Here is a 21,561-nt window from a genome sequence, read left to right on the forward strand (position 1 = left end):
CTCACCACCCAAATGGCTACTCGGAAAGTGCTTCCTCAGAGGCCCTTACCTGGTAAAATTCCCGAAGCCAGTTCTTCTGCAGGTTTTCTGGCTGTAAATGAAGAGGAAAAGGGAAAATTAGAGCACAGCCACTACCCCAAACAGGGAGCAGAGGCTCCAGTGAGGAAACCTGAGGGCAAGCCTCACAGTGAGGAGCTAGGGGTGTGTATGGGGGGCCTCTATCCACATGGGGTCTGTACTCCTCAGAGGGAGACCATCCACACACAAGCTGGGCCCTGTGGGCTGCCCCTGTGACGCAAAATTGACATTTAGCCAGAGTGAGGCACAGGGCACCTATGTCCCACTGACCCACATCCTTGTTCTGTCCCCAGCTGGGGCTGTAGGGAAGGTGACAGGAGCAGCATCATATATCTGCTTCCAAAAGACAGCAAAGCTGAGCAGCAGCGTCCCTGCTTGAGCCAGAGCCACTTTGCAGTGCCACATGAGCACACACCATCTGACGCCATGGGGCTCTTCTGGGAGTTGGGGCAAGGGGAGGGTGATGTCGGGAGGGGTTTGGGGAGTCAATCCCAATGCTCAGAACTTTCAAGAAACAGCGGACAGATGGAAACCCCATGCCATGTATGTACAGTGCTCCCAAACAAGAAGCAGGACCAGAAGAGCCAAGTATCAGCCATGACAAGCCCTGCTCAGGGAAGCAGGAAGGAGCTGTGGTCACAGTTAAAGGCCCCCCCAAACCTTGACAGTGCCCCCTTAGGCTCCATGCCAGTCAGGCCCAGGGCAGTGTAGGCCAACCAAGCCCAAGTGTGGGACTCAGCCAGGGCCTGGTGTGAGCAAGCATGAGATGCCCTGGGTAGGCCTTGATCAGAAGGTGGCATGGGGGAGGAGAGTCAGTATCCCATGAGCAGGCTAGTGCTGCCCTGGGCATGTCAAAGCCATTCAACAATGCCAATGTACTCTGCCCTCTGCAGTACACACTTAAAAACTGCAAATGTTATAGACATAATGTTATATGTTGGTCTGTCTGTCTGTCTGTTGGTTGGTTGGTTTTTCACAAGGCCTGCCTCTGCCACTGAAACTGAAGTCACTGCCCAGTTTATCCCAGATAGGCAGAACCTGAACACACACCCACAAGCAAGGCTCAGAGGAGCAGAGCCCAGGCTGCCTAGCCACGGCTAGGCTTGAACCACTCCCAGAGTTTTGTCCACTGAGTGTCCTGAAAATCATGGAGAGAGAACTGCAGGAAAATTAATGATGGGGAAAGTTGGCAAGGAAAAAAGAGTATCACAGACCACACAAGGAGCACAGAGGAAATCGGACATCAACCGACTCTCAAACGGATGCCTTAGCGGGACTCCCAGGCGGGTTTCACACACACAGGAGACACTGCCTCCCTGCCTTGTCCCCACTGAAAGCGGCAATAGGGCACTACAAAGACAAGCCAGAGTGTGGCAAGGACATGCAGAGAGGCCAAGCACAGGCAGAGGGTCAGCAACACCTGCCTCTGAGGAAATGCCAATCCAAAACCACAGAAGGTCCTAGTACGGTGGAGCACACTGTAATCCTAGTGTTAGAAAACAGGCAGGAGGGTCACTGCAAGTCTGACGGTAGCCTGGTCTATAATCTGAGTTCTAGGACTGTCGGGACTACATAGGTAGAGCCAGTCTTTAAAAAAAAAAAAAAAAATCCAAAATAAATAACCAAGCAGTCAGGCAGATGATACAATGGTTAGGATGCTAAAACAGTGTCAGCGAAAAGGGTAGCAAACAGAAACCCGCTACTGCTGGAGGGGGCAGTTTAGGCTGGTCCTTGAAATGCTAAATCTGGACCACCATTTAACCAGCAAGTCCCGGCGTATTCTCCAGACAAGTAAAAATGCTTTCCACGTGGAAACTTAGGTTGACAGCGGCCAAAAGACAGACACAGCTGAATGCCCACCGTGAAAGGGTACAGGAAATGGGACACACACACACACAGAGGACGATCTCGGCAGGTCTGGCCCGCGGGCCTCACTGCTCCTCGGGCCCAGGTAGAAGCTGAGTCATGGAAGATACAGTCGTGCCCAGGCCTCTGAGCAGGGTGAGGGTTATGAGCAGGAGAGAAAGCAAGGGCAGTGGAGCCCCCAGAAGCTCTCAGTGAAAGAGCCCATTGCATGGCCTGCAAGACAGCCAGTCTTCCAGGACTGCTGTTTCTTTCCTAAGTAGACACCGGTTCCAGCACACGGAGCTCTAACACAGCTAAAGGTCCCACCTGCCATACTTTCTCCTTATTCTCATCCAGGGGGCTCCCTGTCAACACTCCAAGTGCTCTTCAGTACTAGAAGTGGGACTTACGTCATGAAACAGATGTAAAGTCCACTAACCAAGTTCCCAGTCTGATCACAGGCAAAGCCCAACTATGATCTCCCAGCCTCTGCTACCTGGTCCAAGAGCCCCCACCCAGGTAAGCTCTGCAAAGGGGCTCTGTGGTGCAGAGCAAAACATGTGTGCCTTGCCCTGCTAAACTCAGGCTTCCACAGTGCTTACAGCAAGTCTCTCAGCAGGGGACACTGGCAACCCAACACAATCCTCTCCGAGCTACTTGTCATAGGGGCCCCAACCCACACAGTCCCATCTATCCAGTACTCCCACCGCTCACACAAATGGACACATGTGTCATTAGGTTTCAGAACCAGAGCATGGGATCCTTAATGGAGACAAGAGGAAAAGTCATACTTCAGGACAGGCCAGCAGGAATGGTCTGAACTGAGCAAGGACAAGGGAAGCCTAGGTTCTAGACTCAGTTCTCACTTCAATAGCACCTGGGCATGCTGCCATTTCTGCAGTACCTCTACAGAAGAGGCTAAATGAGGAACTGGCTGGAGGGTACCTTCCCCAGCCTAGAGCATCCAGTACTGGCCTCTCTTGTCACTTGCACACATGAGCTTTGCACATAACAACCGTACTGAGGGACACCTGCCTAGGAACACAGGGTGTAATGATACCAGGTCCTGGCACAGTCCTGTGCTGCCAGGGACTTCAGCATGGTGATATATGTGCACCTGTGTGTCATGACCACTCAGCTGGCTAGACATGGACTAGGCATGGCTAGACACTAACACGGCACACCTTTAAGCCTGAGACCCCTCGCTCTGTCCCTCCTATGTGGATGAAAACACACTTTCAGCCTCCGTGGGAACCAGCTGAGCACCTCCACAGCCTGCACCTTTCCCCCTGATGTCCGCATCTTAGTGCCTCACTGTCCAGAGAAGCCAGCGATCCCAACAAGTGCTCTGCCCACTCAAACATCACCTCTGTTCATCTCCTCATACGAGCACAAAACCACCCAGAAAGAAGGGGAGGTGAGGCAAGCAATTCCCGGCACAACTTGGCTCTCACCAGGACATACCCACAGGCCCACACCGACCACATGCTCCCTGGTTCTGGCTCACACCAGGAAGTCCAGCTATGCGAGACCTGGACCCCACATCCATCTCAGCCGCTGTGTCAGTACAGCATCTGCCTTATTTGGAAATGGATCAGAACCAGGGTGATACTGCCAGAGATCCAGTTTCATCCTGTACGGAACCTGGCAAACCCCTCCAAAGTGGCCCTGCCAGGAATCATGCTCAAGGCTACACGGACATGGCTGTGAGAGCATGTTCACACTTCAGGAAGTACTTTGCAAGCCTCTCCAATCCAGTTTTTGGATCACGGTCTTGTTTAGAACATTAATCTGACCCTTTCCTATGTTCACTGTGGAGGCACAAGAACTATGACCCAGACAGCACCAAGAAAGTGCTTTAGACAAAAGTAACCTCTGTGTTTACTATTTGTAAGAGGTCACTTCAGCTGTGGAAGAATTAGACCGCCATCTAAATACATGACTGAAAATTCCATGGAAAGCAGGAAGAGGATAACTTGAAAAGGACAAGGTCAGCACTACAATGAGTCATAGGAAATGCCCACCAGGTCCTATGGACATGCTCCCTCACCCTGACCAGGCTCCTCTGGGTCCTCATGAACTGCCTTCTTACTGCTCTGATCTCACAGACCCTCACTCCTTCCTACACTCATTCACACACTCTCACAGGTTCCATACTCACAGTGTCATGCATGCTCAATCACACATGCTCACTCTGCCCAGCTCTACACTCGTTTGTGCCCACACTCACCTGTATCCATACTCAAGCACACATACTCAAGTTCACTCTCAGGCTCCACACTAACCTTTGCCCACATTTACCCATACCCACACTCACTCTCACCAGCTCCACACTCACCTGTCCATGTCCACACTCACACATGCTCACTCTTATAGGCTCCACACTCACTCATGCCCATGTTCACTCTCACAGGCTCCACACTCAGCCATGCCCATGCTCACTCTCACATGCTTCACACTTACCAGTCCATGCCTGCACTCATACATGCTCACTCTCACAAGCTCCACACTTACCAGTCCATGCCTACACTCATACATGCTCACTCTCACATGCTTCACACTTACCAGTCCATGCCTGCACTCATACATGCTCACTCTCACATGCTTCACACTTACCAGTCCATGCCTGCACTCATACATGCTCACTCTCACAGGCTCCACACTCACCCATGCCCACTCTCACAAGCTCCACACTCACCTGTCCATGTCCACACTCACAAATGTTCACTCTCACAGGCTCCACACTCAGCCATGCCCATGCTCACTCACACATGATTCACACTTACCAGTCCATGCCTGCACTCATACATGCTCACTCTCACAAGCTCCACACCTACCAGTCCATGCCTACACTCATTCTCACACATGCTCACTCTCACAAGTTCCACACTCACCAACACCCACATTCACACTCACACATGTTCACTCTCACAAGTTCCACACTCACACATGCCCATGCTCACTTTCACAAACTCTGTGTTCATCTGTGCCCACACACTGTCTCACCTACTCAAATATTTGTTCTATCATATACTGCCATGTACTTGCCTCTCTCAGACCATCACACTCCCACAACCTTTCCCCTCAGGGTGACCATCACTGTGGTGATGTCCCCATTCCTCAGCTCATCATGGATCTGCCCACATGCAGCCCATCCCTGTGTCCTCTGCTTTTACCACTGAAGCAAGCGGAGCACCATGCTGACTACACTGCTCAGCCCCAAACTGCTACATTTCTTCCTCCAAAGTGTCTCCTGTCTGCTCCTCTCCTCTCAGTCTTTGTTCCTGCTGCAGCCAGAGTAGTCTCCAGAAGACATAGCCAGCCTCCAGAACAATGTCAGCCCTCCAGAACACAGTCCCCCTCACCCCTCAGTAAAAGACAACAACCTCCAGATCTTCAGAACCACCAGGCCTGAGCTCCTGACCCTTGGCTCACATCACACAGTGCAGACCCTGCTTCTCTGACATCAGGGTCTCTACATTTTGTCCTCAGAGTCTTAGAAGCTCAACACTGCTACCATGCATGATCACAAGCCACCGCCTCCCCCAGCATGCCATCCCTGGGTTTCCGAGGCTCCCCAACCAACAGTCAATCAATCAATCCTAAGCCTGTATTTTTCCATCCCAAGCAAGCAAGCTACATCATAGTCCTGCCCTGCCTCCCCTCAGAAGCTGTCATCTCCTAACCCCTACACATTTCTTCCTAGCCCCACATGAGCTGTAAGACTCAGTATGACAGTAACGTCAACCATCATCAAGTTCTGAGACAGAGACAGCCAATCTGAGCTAGGTAGAGAAATGGCTGTACCTGAAACAATAGGATAATAGTGGGGGCAACTTCTCACCTCACCTTGGAGAGTATAGTCAAGGAATAGGGAGAAGGCACTACTGGAAAAGGTCCTTAACGTAACAGCCAAGGACAGGGGTGAAGACACCAGGATAAATGCACGAGGCAGGAAAGTGCAGAACAAATACCACGTCAAAACATCCTGGAGGGAAGGAAAACCAACCAGGCCAGAGAGAGGGCAGTGACCCCGCAACACTGGAACAGAGACGACAGCAGACAACCTCGAGCACATCAGCATAGAGAGCCCTAAGATGTGGCAAAAGCACAGTGTGACTGTGGTTAGCCACAGAGGGGCACAGGGTGAAAGCCAGTGAAAAGACTAGTGACAGCAAGCAAATGAGAAAGTTGGGGGAGGCTAGCTGGCGTCAAGCAGTCACCCCATAAGGCAGGGCAGGGCATTCACAAATATGGCCTAATATGAACACACAGCTCAAAACTCCATTCCTGGCTGGCTGTTAGGAGCACTGTAGAGGTAACCCTCTTGCACCAATAATGGTTTATCTAGAGAGATGGCTCAGCAGTTAAGAGCACTGACTACTTTTCTAGAAGACCAAGGTTCAATTCCCAGCACCACTTGATAGCTAAAAATTTTGACTCTAGTCCCAGGAGATCTGATGCCCTCTTCTGTCCTCCACAGGCACTGCACACATGTGGTGCACAGACATATATGTCAGGAAAGACACTCACACACATAAAAGTAAATAAAATCTAAGAAAATTTTAATAAAAAAAAAAAGCAAAGAAGGATCCTGAGAAACTATCCATAACTTTAACAATACCCAAAAGATCCACAGCAAAGCACACCAACTACAGAAAGACTTTTTCTGCTAAGGCCAGGAACAAGGCAAAGATGCCCACACCCTTCTGTGCAACATGGCAATCTGTGTCCCAGTGAGAAAAACCGAGCAAGAAAAGAAAGAAAGGTATCACACTGAAAAGGGGAAGAGAAATTACCTCTTCTCAAAGACGACACGATCTTGGAAATACACGATCAATATTATACACAAACAGAGACAATTCTTAGAACTAATACATTTAGCAAAACAGCAAGATAAAGAATCAACACACACACACAGTGTTTCTTATACTCATAATAAGCAATCCAAGCTAAAAACCCATCTCACTTAGGATAACATCATAAGGAACAAGCAGGAATTAAACAAGGAATCAAAATATTGTCTACTCCCCAGTGCAAAACAACAACCCAAGTAATAACTGCATGGGCTGGGAGAGCAGTGGAGAAGCTGTGAGTCCAAAGCAATCCACAGCCAGGGCAGCAGGCAGCAAAGTCCCCATAACGTTTTTCACAGAAACAAAACTCCTACCATCCACACGGAACTCTCAAGGAACCCCAAATATCCAAGATAATCTTAAAAAAAAAAAAATAAGAAGAAGAACAAATTGTGTCAGGCACGGTAGCATACACCTATAATCCTGGTTCTAGGGAGTCTGAGAAAGGAGGTGGAGGAGGAGAAGGGGAAAAGGGAAGAGGAGAAAGAAGAGGAGTGGGGAAGGGGCAGGAGGAAAGGAAGGAGGCAGGAGGAGGAAGGAAGGAAGAGAAGGAAGAGAAAGCGGGAGAGGGAGAAGGAAGCAGCAGCAGCAGGAAGCTGGAGGTCCTCACAACTTAGTGTCACCCGCCTTTAGTCCTACAGAAAACAGGCTGGCACGGACTGGCACAAAGGAAGACCACAGATTGACAGGACAGACCAGAGGGCCTAGGAATAAGCCCTGACTGACACTGTCCTGTGAAGTTTAACAAAGCCACTTGGTGGGCAAGGGAGAGTGGTAACTTACTCCACGCACATTTAGGTCCAGGTTGGCTGAGCTGTTTACAGCCTTACTACAGTTTATTCTCATTTTATAAAAACCAGGGGGAGAAGGTTCAGAGCCAGCAATAACAAGAGGCCCCATAAATTCAACCCAATTAAGGTGAAGAGAATTCTGGGTCCAAGATAGACAGTAGTATGTTTGTATCCCAGCACTCAGGAGGCTGAGGCAGAAGGACTGAGAGTCCCCAGATAGCTATTGCTACATAGCAAGATCTTATCTCAGACAGGGGAGATAAGGAGAGGAAAGGGGAAATCCTGCTAGAGCAGAAAAGCCCACCTCCAGCAACCTTACAACACACAGCAAAAGCCAGACAGGCTGGAAAGAAAACACAAGATATGAGGAGACAACCACAATCCCACAGTTAGAGACCTGAACACAGTCTTAAATCCTGCATACAGGGGCTGGGCACGGTGGCACACTCCTTTAACCCCAGTGCTCAGGGAGGCAGAGGCAGGTAGATTTCTGGAATTCAAGGCCAGCCTGGTGTGAATAGCAAATTCTAAGCCAGCCAGGAGTGAGACCTTGTCTCAGAAAAGCAAAAATACAACATAAAATAAAATCCTACATAAAGGACCAGGAAGTTGGTTCTCTGAGTAAAGACACTTGTCACACAAGGCTGGTGACCTGAGTCCAATCCCTAGAACCCACATATAGGCAGAGAGAAGCAAATCCACAGAGCTGTCCTCTAACCCTCATACCTGTACCATAGCATGTGCATACATCACACACTCATACACGCACACATGCGCTCACACACAAATTATTTTTAAAAATTAAAAAAAACCTCTGTATATAAAGATAGCCCCACAACCCTACTAATATTTCTCTCATGTTCCTACAGATATGTGGGAAAACATGATCTCCTGAAGGTCACAGAAGAAATTATCATTTGACATCCTAATATTTGCCTCTAATCTTCTCCCACCAAATTTGAGGGCTATAGTAAGCACAGATAAGGAAGTATAGGCACAAAACATTACCATCGCCTGTGGAGTGGAGCAGACACCCTGAAGCCTTGTGGGACCTCCCTCAGCACACATGAACGGCCTCCCAAGGCTGGGAGGAGCAGGAGAAGAAAGGAAGGACCCAGCGGAACTGCAAACATTTCTACCTCTTATACCCCAGAGAACATAAAATAATGGTTTATGATAACACCCATCAACATGGCGGCTTCTATCTTAAAGAGCCCACATAACCCCAGTACTTGGGAGGTAGAGGTAAGAGAGCTACAAGTTTGAGGCCAGCCTGGACCACACAACCAGAGAAAGGGAAGGAGAGAAGAAGAGAGGGAGGGTGGGCAAAATATACCATGTCTTCAGACAAGTCCCCAGCAGCAAGGCCCAGTCAGCCAGCCGCTCCCCCACCCCAGCCCTTGGATCCTGTCCATGGCATTCTAAATAGGAAAGGAGAAAACACCACATTTTGGAACAGTTGTCCTTTCAGCAGTGGTTACTTCTTCTTCTCCTTTATTCTTATAATTGCCATGCACTGCTTTCATATTTTTAACTCTTTTTCAAGGTCTCAGAAAGAAAACAAGCGAAGCATTCAGAACGCTTTAGCCAACACTGTGAATAACTACTAGTGGCTGAAAGGAGCAATAAAAGACAAGAGGCGGAGAGGGAAAATATTTACAGCTTCTGTGAAAGCTGGTAGGCCAATTTTCTGGCTATATAAAAAGCTGCTCTGAATAAGCCAGAAAAAGATCATCAGCTCAAACATACATATCACACACAGAGGGAGAGAGAGAGAGACTATGCACAAACCCATACACACCACGTGCATGAGACACATGCCCACAAGGACAGAGGCACACATCAACTCAAAAGCCACCTGGGTCAGGTGACTGCTCCAGGGTACTGCAGAGTATGCCGAGGTCAGGAGTCTCTCCCACTGTGAGTCAGCACAGGCTCTGTCTTCCTATGAGGATAGAAATGTTCTACATTTGTAGTGACCAGCTCTGTATTGGTCATGTGCTAGTGTGGCTGAGTATTTTATGCAATTTTTATTGTTTAAAATAAATAAAATAAAATAAAATAAATAGGGGGCTTGTGGCTATGTTCTTAGAAAGGAGAGCTCTAGATTACAGAAAGAGGAAACTCTGAGTTCCTATGATTCAATGAACATGACACTGACATAGAAACATGACAAGCAAAGCACACACAAACAAGGGCCATTCAAACCAACTGCATTTACAGCTATCACACATCCCCAGCACACCGAGCAGTAGTTACAGCTTCACACGCCTCACTCAGTAGAAAATCAAGAGCACACACACAGTTTCCTACAGGGGAAACATAACTGCTCACACTCTCAAAGACAATCAAGCAACAATCTCCACAGTTCACTCCAACCACAGCTCTACACAGACAGAGCTCAAGGCCCTTGGCCCTGTCCTCAGTGAGTACCGATGGCCCGGGAGAAGGCTCGGTGGCTGGGGAGTCAGCACAGAGACTGGGGACAAGCACACACACGAGGGAGGCACAGCCAGGAGCAGCTAGCCTGAACAGCCCTAGGAACCATGGTTTGGAAGGGTGCAGATAGTCATCTGCACAAGCCACTGGAGTCTGGGTGCAGACTCGTGTGAGAAAAGGGAAGTCCACACCACCACGTTTGGGGTGTGTTGGTTACTTTTCCATTCTGTGACCAAATATCTAACAAGCAACTTAAAGGGAGCTGTTTGTTTTGGCTCGTGGTCACACAGCACTCAGCTTCCAGTTGCGTGGCCCCATGTACTTGGGCAGGACATCATGGCAGCAAGAGTTGAAGCTCACCTCAGAGCACAGGACAGAGAGAAGGAGACAGAAAGGGGCCAGGGACAGGATACCCCCAAAGACCTGCCCCAGTCACCTACTTCCTCTAGCTAGATGCTATCACCAGAAGTTTCCAGAACCTCCCCCAAATAGTACCACGAGCTAGAAATAGGCGTTAGCACACAAGCTTGTGGGAGACACTTCATATTTAAAGCTCAACTGGGCATTCCAGATGCTGTGGGCTTCACCTCTGCTAACCTTCCTGGTTCTCAGTAAAGAGAAGGGAAAGTCCTGAGGGAAAGATCCTTGCAGGCCCTGAGAGATACAAGCAATGTGGTGAAATGCACCCTGAGCACCCCCAGAGCCAAAGCTTATGCCCAAGTGGTCAGGACTCTAATAGACACCTAGCCCACCTGCAAGGGCTCCGCCCTCACAAAGCCTTCCACCTCACCTGGGAAGAGCAGGCAAGATGCGGAGGACAGTCTAGGCATAGGGCCACCAGGGCTGGGAGTTAACCACAGACTACAGACCACCCCCCACATGACAGCTGCACCACCATGGCTCCAACAGAGCAAGACAGGGCAATACGGGGTACTACCAACACAGCCTCTCTGAAGACTCGGAGAAACCAAAGGCATCTGATGAAAAAGAGACAAAGATACTGGAGAGATTCGAACCCTCGGCCGTGGCTCCAACAAATATCAGAGACAGCCAGCTGCAGACACCAATCAACCTCAACTCCTCCACCTCACACACAATGTCTGCATTCCAGTAAAACTCACAAGGTATGTGAAAGGCAAGAAAAGCCCAAAGACATAAAACCCACATTAGAACCAACCTCAGCTATGACACATGTCTGAAACAGTGGAGACATGCACACTAAGGACTCTAAAGGGAGAGTGGATGGCCAGTGAGGACAGACTGCTCTTATGACAAAGTGATGGAACCATAAATGCAGACACGGCAGTGAAAAAAATGATGGCCTCTGCCAGACCCACTGGGGACGCAGCCACAGAGGGGACCATCAGTAAGCACAGAGAAATGTCAACAGCAATGTCCTAGCCTGAAGCACAGACAGAAAAGAGATCTTAAACTAAACAGAACAGGGCTGGCGGTCGGGGGCCAGGGGTGAGCTGACTTGGTAAAATGCTTGCCATGCAAACGTGAGGCCCCGAGTTCAAGCCCCAGAACCTGAGTAACAGCTTAATGTGGCGAGCTGATAATCCTGGCGCTGGGGACACTGAGGCAGCAGATCTCGAGGGCTCACACGTCAGACGGTTTACCATAATCCTGGAGCCCAAGACAGTGAGAGACTCTCTAGCAGAAAAATAAAAATAAGGGGCTGGAGAGAGGGCTCAGCAGTAAAGAGCACTGGCTGCTCTTCCAAAGGACCTGGTTCAGTTTCCAGCACTCACATGGCAGCTCCCAACTGCAACTCGATTCTCGAGGATCCGATGCCCTCTCCTGATCTCCCTGGACACCAGGCACAGACATGGTGCACGGACATACATGCCGACAAAACACTAATACGCATAAAATTTTGAATCATTTTGTTAGGTAAAAATAAAAGATACCTGGCTCCTGATGAATAACACCTAAGACTGAGCTCTGGTGGAGAGAGGGAGAGAAAGAGAACAGGCTATCTGGAAATGCGCCATTTCAAAGGCCGTGAGTACATAATACACCAAGAGTACCAGGAGGAAAGGATAGCAAACGTATGAAGCAGTAATGACTGAGAAATTTCTGAAATGCATGACAAGCAGGATAAGCCACAGATGCGATCATCTCACAAACACCATACAGAATAAATATGAAAACATCCAGACCCGAGTGTGTCTCTTCAAACTTCAGGACACTGATACCAGGGCAAGTCTTGAAGGAGGCAAGAAAAAAAAAGTCATCTTAACTGTGGAGGAACAGAGACAAGAATTACAGTCAACTTCTCAGCACAACCATGCAAGTAAAGGAGTAAACCACTTTAAGTGGTGAGGTATTTTTCACAAAATATAAAAAATTATCTAGGATCCTGTGTACTGAAAAATCGCCCTTCAAACATGAAAGAATGAAAAAGCCTTCTCAGACAAGACCCACCCAGCGAGCAAAGGAGAAGGATTAAAGGAATGGAATTTTGAAAAATGAGTGTCCTGTGCCAGGGGTGGGGGGATAGGGGGATGGCCAACACACACCGACTCTATGGTTATTTGGTTGGTTTTGTTTTTTATGGACTTTTTGTTTCATTTGGCATTTTTTTCTTATTGGTATTTGTTTGTTTGTTTGTTTTTGTTTTGTGGAGAGAGAGAAAACACAAACATGAAGTTCAGTGGTTAGGGAGAACCTTGGAGGAATTGGGAAAAGGGAAACATGATCAAAATATATTGTATGAAAAAAATTAATTTAAAAAAATGAGTGTAAAGTTCTTCAATAATAGCCAACAGGGCTGGAGAGATAGCTCAGCGCTTAAGAACACTGACTGCTCTTCCAGAGTACCTAGATTCAATTCCCAGTATCCACATGGTGGCTCAAAACCATCTGTTACCTCCAGTCCCAGGGATCTAACACCCTCTTCTGGCCTCTGTGGGCACTGCATGCATGCAGCGTACAGATATGCATACAGGCCAAACATCCCTACACATAAAATATACTTTAAAAAGTAATCATAAAGGCCAACAACCATCTGTGATAAGGCTGTGAGAACCAGACTGCAGGCACTTCCTGTGCAGGCAGGATGTCAGCGCTGCTCAACCTCTCATGATGGTGTTCATTCCAGGATCACCTCACCTACAACCACGACAGGACTTGTGAACAAGGGAAGAACCCCACCCCTCCCCGCAAAGGGGCTCCACAGATACAAGTAGGCACCACCTGGACGGCTCTCAGGTTGATGGATAGGGGAAGTCCCAGGCAGACTTGGTCTCACCATATGGCCATTTCTGAGTCTGAAGGAGAGACCCTGGAGGCAAGCACCACAGCAGGCACCTGTCAAGATCCCTCAGCCAAGAGAAAGGGCATCAGCAGCAAAGCCACCCTGGAACAGAAGCACAGGCCCCGCTCTGGGGAGAACAAGCCCCACCTACAAGCTGACTGCCTTAAGAGAATAAGGCACAGGAGCCAGTCGGGTGAAGCCTGACTCCCACCCATAGAAACACACGACAGTAAATTATTACTTGTCACCTAGCACAGAAAACTGTCATAAATACGTAAGTGTGTAGAGCAGAACACAAGGAATATTTCAAATACCTGTCCCAACCAGGTTTGTTTTGGCATAATGTCTACGGTCAGGATTTCATTTAAAACTTTACCTAATGTTGCCCTGCACAGCTGTTAAAGGGCAACTACTATCAGACTGACCATCTGCCTTCTCTCCATCTCGCCAAATACTTGCTGTCCACGTCTTCAAACGACTCTTGACATTTCCTTAACTTACGGTTCTTCTGTCTTCTCACTCAGTAACACTAGGATTTGTCTCCCTTCCTACACTCCTTCAGGTATGAGGTAGTTCTATATTCCAGCTTTTGAGTCTGTTTATTACATTGTGCTTTATAGCAGCAACCTTAAATATTGTGAAATATATGTATAAATAGTGCATGCCATATATGATTGTCTGTATTTTAAAGTCAGCCCCTCCTCAGCCAAACACTAGGGTCAAAATGAGGCTGAGAGGTCATTGGTAGAGTGCCTGCCTAGCATGCGTAAAGCCCTGGATTCAATTCCAGCACCACATAAAATCAAGCATAGTAACTCATGCCTACAATTCCAGGACTCAGGAGGTGTACACAGAAGGATCAGGAGTTCAAGATCATGCTCAGCTACACAGCAAGTTCCAGTCCAGCCTGAACTACATAAGACCCTATTTAAAGAAGGGAGGGCGGGAGGGAGGAAATAAAGCTAATGACTGAAGAATATACATACTCCGTGGACCCCAAAGGACCCAGACTACTCTCTGGGAGGAAGAACACACAGTGGTTGGGGGCTAGCAACTGGAAAGGACTACAGAAACAACATGGATGGCCGCGTGGGGATAAGAACCACCGCAGTGCCAGGCTCTGGTATCTCATGACTGCATGTCTGTATGTAGCTCACTTGCCAATGGAGTCCCCTCTGCACCCTGAGAGGTGGCATGTGCAGATGGCCTTTTTACCGGCTGAGACAGGATACAGAGTACCTCCCACCTTGCTCCCTGGCAGGCATCACTGGACAGCAGCTATGCTCAATAGAGCCTCAACTCTCCCCCAGTAGCCTCTCCATCTATTTACTTCTCTCTAGGCCTAGGAATACTTCCTACCCATGATCCCCCAGAGGTAAACAGGTGTCATCATCACCCATGCTCCACATACTGCCTACCGGAAGCCTCCTCACTGAGGATGTAGTACACATGCCCATCAACCCCACAGAGCCCTGTTCCTGCAGGCAAGCACTCACCATCCTGCACCTTTAGAGGCAGACAAGGCTCTATTTACGCACAACGGAGGGCAGAGAAAAGTCATAAGAACTGTCCAGCAAACAAGCTTAAATCTACATCCAAGTTCTCCGCACAAGGTACTGGGAAAAGTGCCGGCCATTAGCCTGGATCCCATCTGAGATGAAGGTCACAGTGCTGCCTTCTGTAGCCTGGTGTCAGACCACGAGAAAAAATGAGCCCCTTCCCATAAATGGACCCCTTCTAGTGGTACAGAACATCAACCAACAAGCGCACCCTCTGACTCGGCCATCTTGGCAGCTACCTTGTGAGCTTATAACTGTTTAGACCCTTTCCTTTCTTGAAAATACTAAATAACAAAACCAGGTACACGCATTCTAGAATCTAGAACACTGAGTCTTCTGAGCACCCATGAGACAGTGCTGACATCTACATCTGCCAGCTCATATCAGCACCTGAGCCCCGTTCTGTGTCTCCCCAGTGTGAGAGCTCCAGGCATCCACCTTTAGAGGGCCCCCTTTAAAGCCCCTGAGCCAGGCTTCATTGGCTACTCCCAAGGCTGTAGGTCAACACAGTGAGTGTGGAGCAAACAAGCCACCTCTCACATTCACCCTTACTGCCAAGACCCAGAGGGCAAGGGATACAGTTCACACCTGACTGATCGAATGTGCAGTTCCACCAATGCAGTAACTCCTGAGGAAGCAAACACAGCCCAGGGCGGTGTGACTTTCTCCAGATTTGCAGAAATATGAGGTGGTGGGACTCTAAGAGGCCTGAGGAAGGTGCCCCAGTTTCACCCCCTGTGCAGCCCCAGCAAGGGTCAGGGTTGGCAAAGCCTTTAATAGAGGGAGGACTCTCAGAAAAGGTGGCTGGGCACATGGGTCCAGCTGAGGGACCCGTTCCAGCACAACGTTCAAAACAGATGGCATCAACACACCCCTAGGGGCCTCATTTTCTCCTGGGACTCTCAGGACTGGGGGCTATAGTCTTACTCTCAGATCCCACCATCTGGTACACTTTCTACACTTCCATGACGCCTTCACCTCAAGGACCACCACACCCAGGGAGGAACAAACAGCCACCCCTGTGGTTACTCAGCATATGAAGTGTCTTGTCTTTCAGATAGCCCTCTCTACCTCTACAGGGGAACACCACCTCTCCCACAGCAAAGGGGTCATCAGTTTCCAAGGTCTGGAACCCAAGCTTTCGGCAGACTGGACACAAACTACAGAAGCCCTTGCACCCAGTATACTGGGCGTTCATACGGCCCGCTGTGGTGAGACCACATCCCATAGCCCAATCAACAACAACTGAGAACAGCCATCTTCAACATGAATTCATCTTTCCTCAAACACTTCTTCAGATCTTCCGCACACAAGCCATAAACTAATGTCATGGGCTCCCAACCCCTGTAGAAGCCACGCACTGGGGCTTCCCAAGGACCAGAGTGCGCCCCACGGCAGCACAAGGACCCAGGGTGGAGCTGCTGGATTCTTCAGGAAATCCTGCCCCATGACACCCTTATCCCTGCGGAAAACCATTTCCTCTCATGAGGAACGCAATCTTGTCTACGCAGTCACGAAAACACTGAGGCTAAAAATAGTTTTATAAAAGGAAGTGCTGATTGGGCCTCCCTACTCCAATGACAAGAGCAAGCTGTGTCCCCATGGATTGGGGGAGAAGCTCCTGCTGACTGGGGAGACGCCAGGAAAAGGAGCCACCAGAGAGAGTGCTAGGCCCAGGAGCCCTCCTGGACCCAGCTTCCTTGATGACAATGGTTCTTCGCAGGGAGCCCTGACAGCAGGACTGGAGAGACAGCAAGGAGCAGACACCTCCCTCTGAAAGACAATTAGGAAATCTCTCATCCTTCATTAAACCAAAGATTAAAGCAGGCTGGCTGGCTGTGAAGTGTGCTGAGCTTCTCCAGAGGACACACAGGCTGAGAACCTTACTCCACCGGGAAGAAAGGCTGGGTAAATTTTAAACCAAATAAAGGCTTTATCCTAAAAAAGAAAAAAGTGCCCTGGACCAGAATTTTAAGTGATTGTTTTTCATTAGAGAAGGTCAAATTCTATGAAAAAGTCAAACTTTGAAATAGTAGCATACAAAAATTAAGTAAACCGGGGTTGCAAGATGGCTCATCAGTTAAAGGTGTTTCCTGCTCTCCAAGAGAACCCAAGTTCCATCCTAGCACCCATGGCTGGCAGCTCACAACTGCCTGTAACTCTAGTCCTAGGGTATCTGGCACCCTCTCCTGGCCTCTGAAAGCATCACACCTACATGTCACACACACACACACACACACACACACACACACACACACGAATAAAATTTTAAAAATAAATGAAGCGATCCATTTTTTTTTAGGCATAGTCCAGGCCACTGGCTGGGCTGAGACCAAAGGCTCAACAGTCCCACTTCTTACCATCCCTGTCTAGCTAGAGTCTGAGCACCAGACACAAAAGAAGACAGGTAAATTTTAAACCAAATAAAGTAAAAGACTGGAACACAGGTAGGCAGCCTACTTTGCTTTCTACTGCTGTGGCAGACACCAAGACTAAAAACAACCTGTGGAGGAAAGGGCTTATTTCCTCTTACAGCTCACAGTCCATCAAGAAGGCAAGTCAGAGCAGGAACTCAAGGCAGGAAGCTGGAGGCAGGAACTGATGCAGAGGCCATGGAAGAATACCCCTTACTGGCTTGCTCTCCATGGTTTGTTCAGCCTGCTTTCTTATACACCCCAGGCCCACCTGCCGAGGTGTGGCACTGCCCATCATGGACTGGTCCCTCTGACATCAATCATTAATGAAAAAAATGCCCCACAGACTTTGCTTACAGGCCAATACAATGGAGGCATTTTCACAACTGAGGTTCCCTTTTCCCAGATGACCCTAGCTGGTGTCAACTTGACAGAAAAGGAAGGAGGAAGAGGAAGAAGATGAAGAAGAGGAGGAAGAGGAGAAAGAAAAAAAGGGAAAAAAGAAAAGGAAAGAAAAGAAAAGAAAAAAGAAAAGAAAAGGAAGCCAGTACAGCAGGTTGACATAGCAACATGGAAATTTCAACTGCTCCTCTGATAGCAGCATACCCCCAGGCAGTCACAGGCCCAATGCCCTTCAGACAAGAGCTTCCCTCACACATGCCACCTCTGTCTTCAGCTCCTGCCAGCTCCACACAGTGCAGCAGGCGCAGAGGAGGCGGCGTTTATGTCCTCTGTATTTTCTAAATATGTTCATCTCTTAAAAAATATTGAAAACAAATCATAGCAAACAAGCCATAGCACACGATGTGGCTCTGTGGTGAACAATATGCTCCTGGTCCTCTTGCTTGTAAACAAGCATGGAGTGAGGATGGGAAAAAGGGAACCTCAAGGGGCAGGGGCCAGTTAAGTCATGGCAGTCTACAGTCAAAAGATGGTGAGAAATTAGCCAGAAAACCAAGTTGCCAGCTCATCATTTACAAACCCACATTTGAAAATCAGAATGTAGAAAGTGTACAGAGTGGGCTAGTGGAGAGGTGTCCAGCCACTTCTCCACCGCGTGCATTCTCTGCCATACCATGAGTACAGACACTTCTAGGTCCAACATAAAATAGGCTGCTTTCTAACATGAACTGTGCTGACTTCAAAAATTTTGGAAAATCATCAAGAGGGCATACAAGAAGAAAGTCATAACTGTGGTAATGGTGATACCATTTTCCTGGAGCTCTCATGAAGCTCTGTGATACACCTGTGTCCACACATCAGGAAACCACCTAGCAGAAATGCATGGGCCTTCCTACATCCTTCCACGGCCATGGCAGCCTTCAACCCAACGGGGCCATTCCCACACCGTGTGCCTGGGAAGACAGCCCGGCCAGCAACCCTGGGAGCCTTCCTTGCCAGATGGGAAGCCAGGTGCAAGCCGATCTTCTTTTTTTTTTTGGTGGGGGGGGGTTGGGTTTTTGTTTTGTTTTGTTTTTTTTTTTTGGTTTTTCGAGACAGGGTTTCTCTGTGTAGCTTTGCGCCTTTCCTGGAACTCACTTGGTAGCCCAGGCTGGCCTCGAACTCACAGAGATCCGCCTGCCTCTGCCTCCCGAGTGCTGGGATTAAAGGCGTGCACCACCACCGCCCGGCACGAGCCGATCTTCTTTACGGAGGTCAATGCTTTGTTCTGCTAGTGACAGGCCAGCTGCGGTCAGACACAGAGACTAGGAAAGGCCAGGGACCCTGACTCTTCTGAAGGAGGACTGGCCTCTGCACACGCCTGCCCAGGTGGGGTTGGTCTCTACCCTAAAATGTGTCTGGAAAATCCCAGCAGTCATTCCAAGCCTTGCATGTGGGCCTGCTCCTCTGTGACTCAAAAGCAAGACCTAGAGTAGCAGTGTGACCACCTCAGCCAGTGGTCACACTGACCACTGGGCACCTCAGCTAGCAGGTGTTTCTACCTCATGAGCTCAGAACAATGTCTGTGGAGAATTAGGAAAAGCTGAAGCTCATTCTGAGGGATAAAACCCAGCCACGGGGCTGAATGCCTCTTTATCCAAAAAGGCTTGGCCCAGAGTGTTTCTGATTCTGAACTGGAGTAAGGGGACACTTCCATACACATAATGAGCTAGCTTGGGACAGGATCGAAATCTAAGCACAGAATTTACCTATGTTTCTAGTTCACCCCATATACATGATCTGAAAGCATGTTAAACTGTGTTTTTAAAAAAAAAAAAAAAAAAAAAAAGAGACAGGTCCTAGCTGGCCTGGAACTCACTATGTAGACCAGATTGGCCTCAAATTCTTCAGAGATTTGCCTGTCTCTGCCTCCCAGGTGCTGGGATTAAAGACATGTGCCACTATGCCTCGCAAATAAATACGGATTTTTTTGTTTTGTTTTGCTTTTGTATAATACAGTAACTTTTTTTCTATTGAAAATAGATTCTTTTCTCATACATCTTAAGATGTTTCCCCTCCCTCTACTCCTCCCAGTTCCACGCCCCCCCATCCACTCCATTTCTGTCTCTCATTAGAGAAGAATAGGCTTCTAAAAGATAACAACCAGTCATGACAAAATAAAATATAATAAGGTGAACCAAAAACTTTCATATTGAAGTTGGACACAGCAACCCAACAGAAGGAAAAGAGTCCCAAGAGCAGACAATAGAGTCAAGAGACCTGCTCATTCTCACAGTCAGGAGTTCTGTAAAAATGCAAAGTTAATAGCTATAATATATAAGCAGAAGACCTGATGAAAACCCATGAAGGCCCTGTGCTTACTGCTTCAATCTGTGAGCTCGTATGTGCCTTGCTTAGTTGATTCAGAGGGGCTTGTTCTCCTGTGTCATCCATCCCCTCTGGCTCTTACAATCTTACTGCATCTTCTTTTGAAGGATTCCCTGATTTCTGAGGGAAGGGATCTATCTCTTGATGTAGATCTCCAATTTAGACTCTCTCTATGCATAATGTCTGACCATGGGTCTCTGCATCTGTTCCCAACTGCTGTCGGAGGAAGGCTCTATGATGACTGTGGTGATATTTTATTTGTGCACCCCAATAAAGCTTACTTGGAGATCAGAGGAAAAAGCCAGCCACTATATTAAACATAGAAGTCAGACAATGTTAGTACACACCTTTAATCCTAGCATTCAGGAGGCAGAGATCCATGTGGATCTCTGCGAGTTCAGGCCACACTGGGAACAGAGCCAGACGTGGTGGCACATGCCTTTAAATTCCAATACTAGTTAACCATAGAGGTCTGGAGGTCTGTACAGACAGACCAGAGTGACAGAGCTGGGCAGAAAGAGGAAGAGATGTAGATGGGCAGAGAGAGGAAGTGAGATGGCAGGGACAGAAAGGATATATAGGTGTGAGTATACAGGAAGTAGCTCTCTGGAGGCTGAGGATTTTTAGTGGTAAGAACATGACTGGCTTTTTTCTGCTTCCCTGATCTCTCAGTTTTTACCCCAATGTCTGGCTCTGGGTTTTTTATTAATAAGACTGTTAAGCAATTCGTCTTACAGATGATGACTGGATAAAGCACTGATCTATGAGTGTAGCAGAATATCGTTACAAATAATTTTATTGATTTGGTTTTTAGACCAGTTGTGTTTGGTTTTATTTATCCTAGGTCTTTGGGCTATCTAGTCTCTGGTTTTTGGTTACTCAAGCAGTGTGAGGTATGGGTTCCTTCTCATGGAGTGGGCCTTAAGTCAAATCAGACATTGGTTGGCTACTTTCAGAAGTTCTGTGCCACCATTGCCCTAGCATATCTTGCAAGCAGAATAGACTATAGGTCAAAGGTTTTGTGGCTAGGTTGTTGTCCATGTTTCTCTTTCAGTAGCCTGCAGAGTACCTTCCCACACCAAAGCAACTAGAACATAGGGGTAAAAGTTCCATGTAGGTACCAACTTGACTTCTCCATGTTCAATGCATTGTGTAGATGTTGTCCTCAGCAATGGAGCCCCACTGTCAGTTTTCAGAGGACCCCCTTGGCCAACAACTCAATTTAATGCAACCCAGCCCAACTATGCCCAGAAAATAAATGTATTTTTTAATTAAATATGATCCAAGTTTTCATACTAGAAACAGTTCAAATGGGACCTCTATCAGTCATACTCAGAAGGCAACATGGACTTCCTTCAGATCCTTCACATGGCAAGCAGCTGCAGGCCAGGAACCCAGACAGACAAAGGCCCTCATTCCATACCCATAAAGGAAACAGACAAGAAAGCAGTGAGCGATGCCAAAAGCTGGTTCCTGGGTAAAAAAGCTGGTGCCACAGAGACACAACACAGAGAAGGAAACAAATGGCCAGCTCAGGACTACAGGGGC

The 21,561-nt window shown here is 48.2% G+C and overlaps 1 protein-coding gene across 2 annotated transcripts in view; it reads right to left on the reverse strand.

Moving 5' to 3' along the window:
* Positions 1-21,561, reverse strand: part of Inpp5a (inositol polyphosphate-5-phosphatase A) — a 194,837-nt gene that overhangs the window by 135,935 nt on the left and 37,341 nt on the right. Inside the window, exons 1-2 of one of the 2 annotated variants that reach the window (XM_059264995.1) lie at positions 7,572-7,585; positions 50-91 (exon numbers count right to left, since the gene is read on the reverse strand). Coding sequence is in view for 1 of the 2 variants with exons in the window: in XM_059264992.1 (XP_059120975.1) it covers positions 50-91 (42 nt within the window). In the remaining variant the exon portion in view is untranslated. Of the gene's footprint in view, positions 1-49; positions 92-7,571; positions 7,586-21,561 lie in introns of those variants that run through there. The other variant, XM_059264992.1, reaches the window with a different exon arrangement.

The sequence above is a fragment of the Peromyscus eremicus genome, chromosome 1 (genome assembly GCF_949786415.1).
Source record: "Peromyscus eremicus chromosome 1, PerEre_H2_v1, whole genome shotgun sequence".
Lineage (NCBI taxonomy): Eukaryota > Metazoa > Chordata > Mammalia > Rodentia > Cricetidae > Peromyscus > Peromyscus eremicus.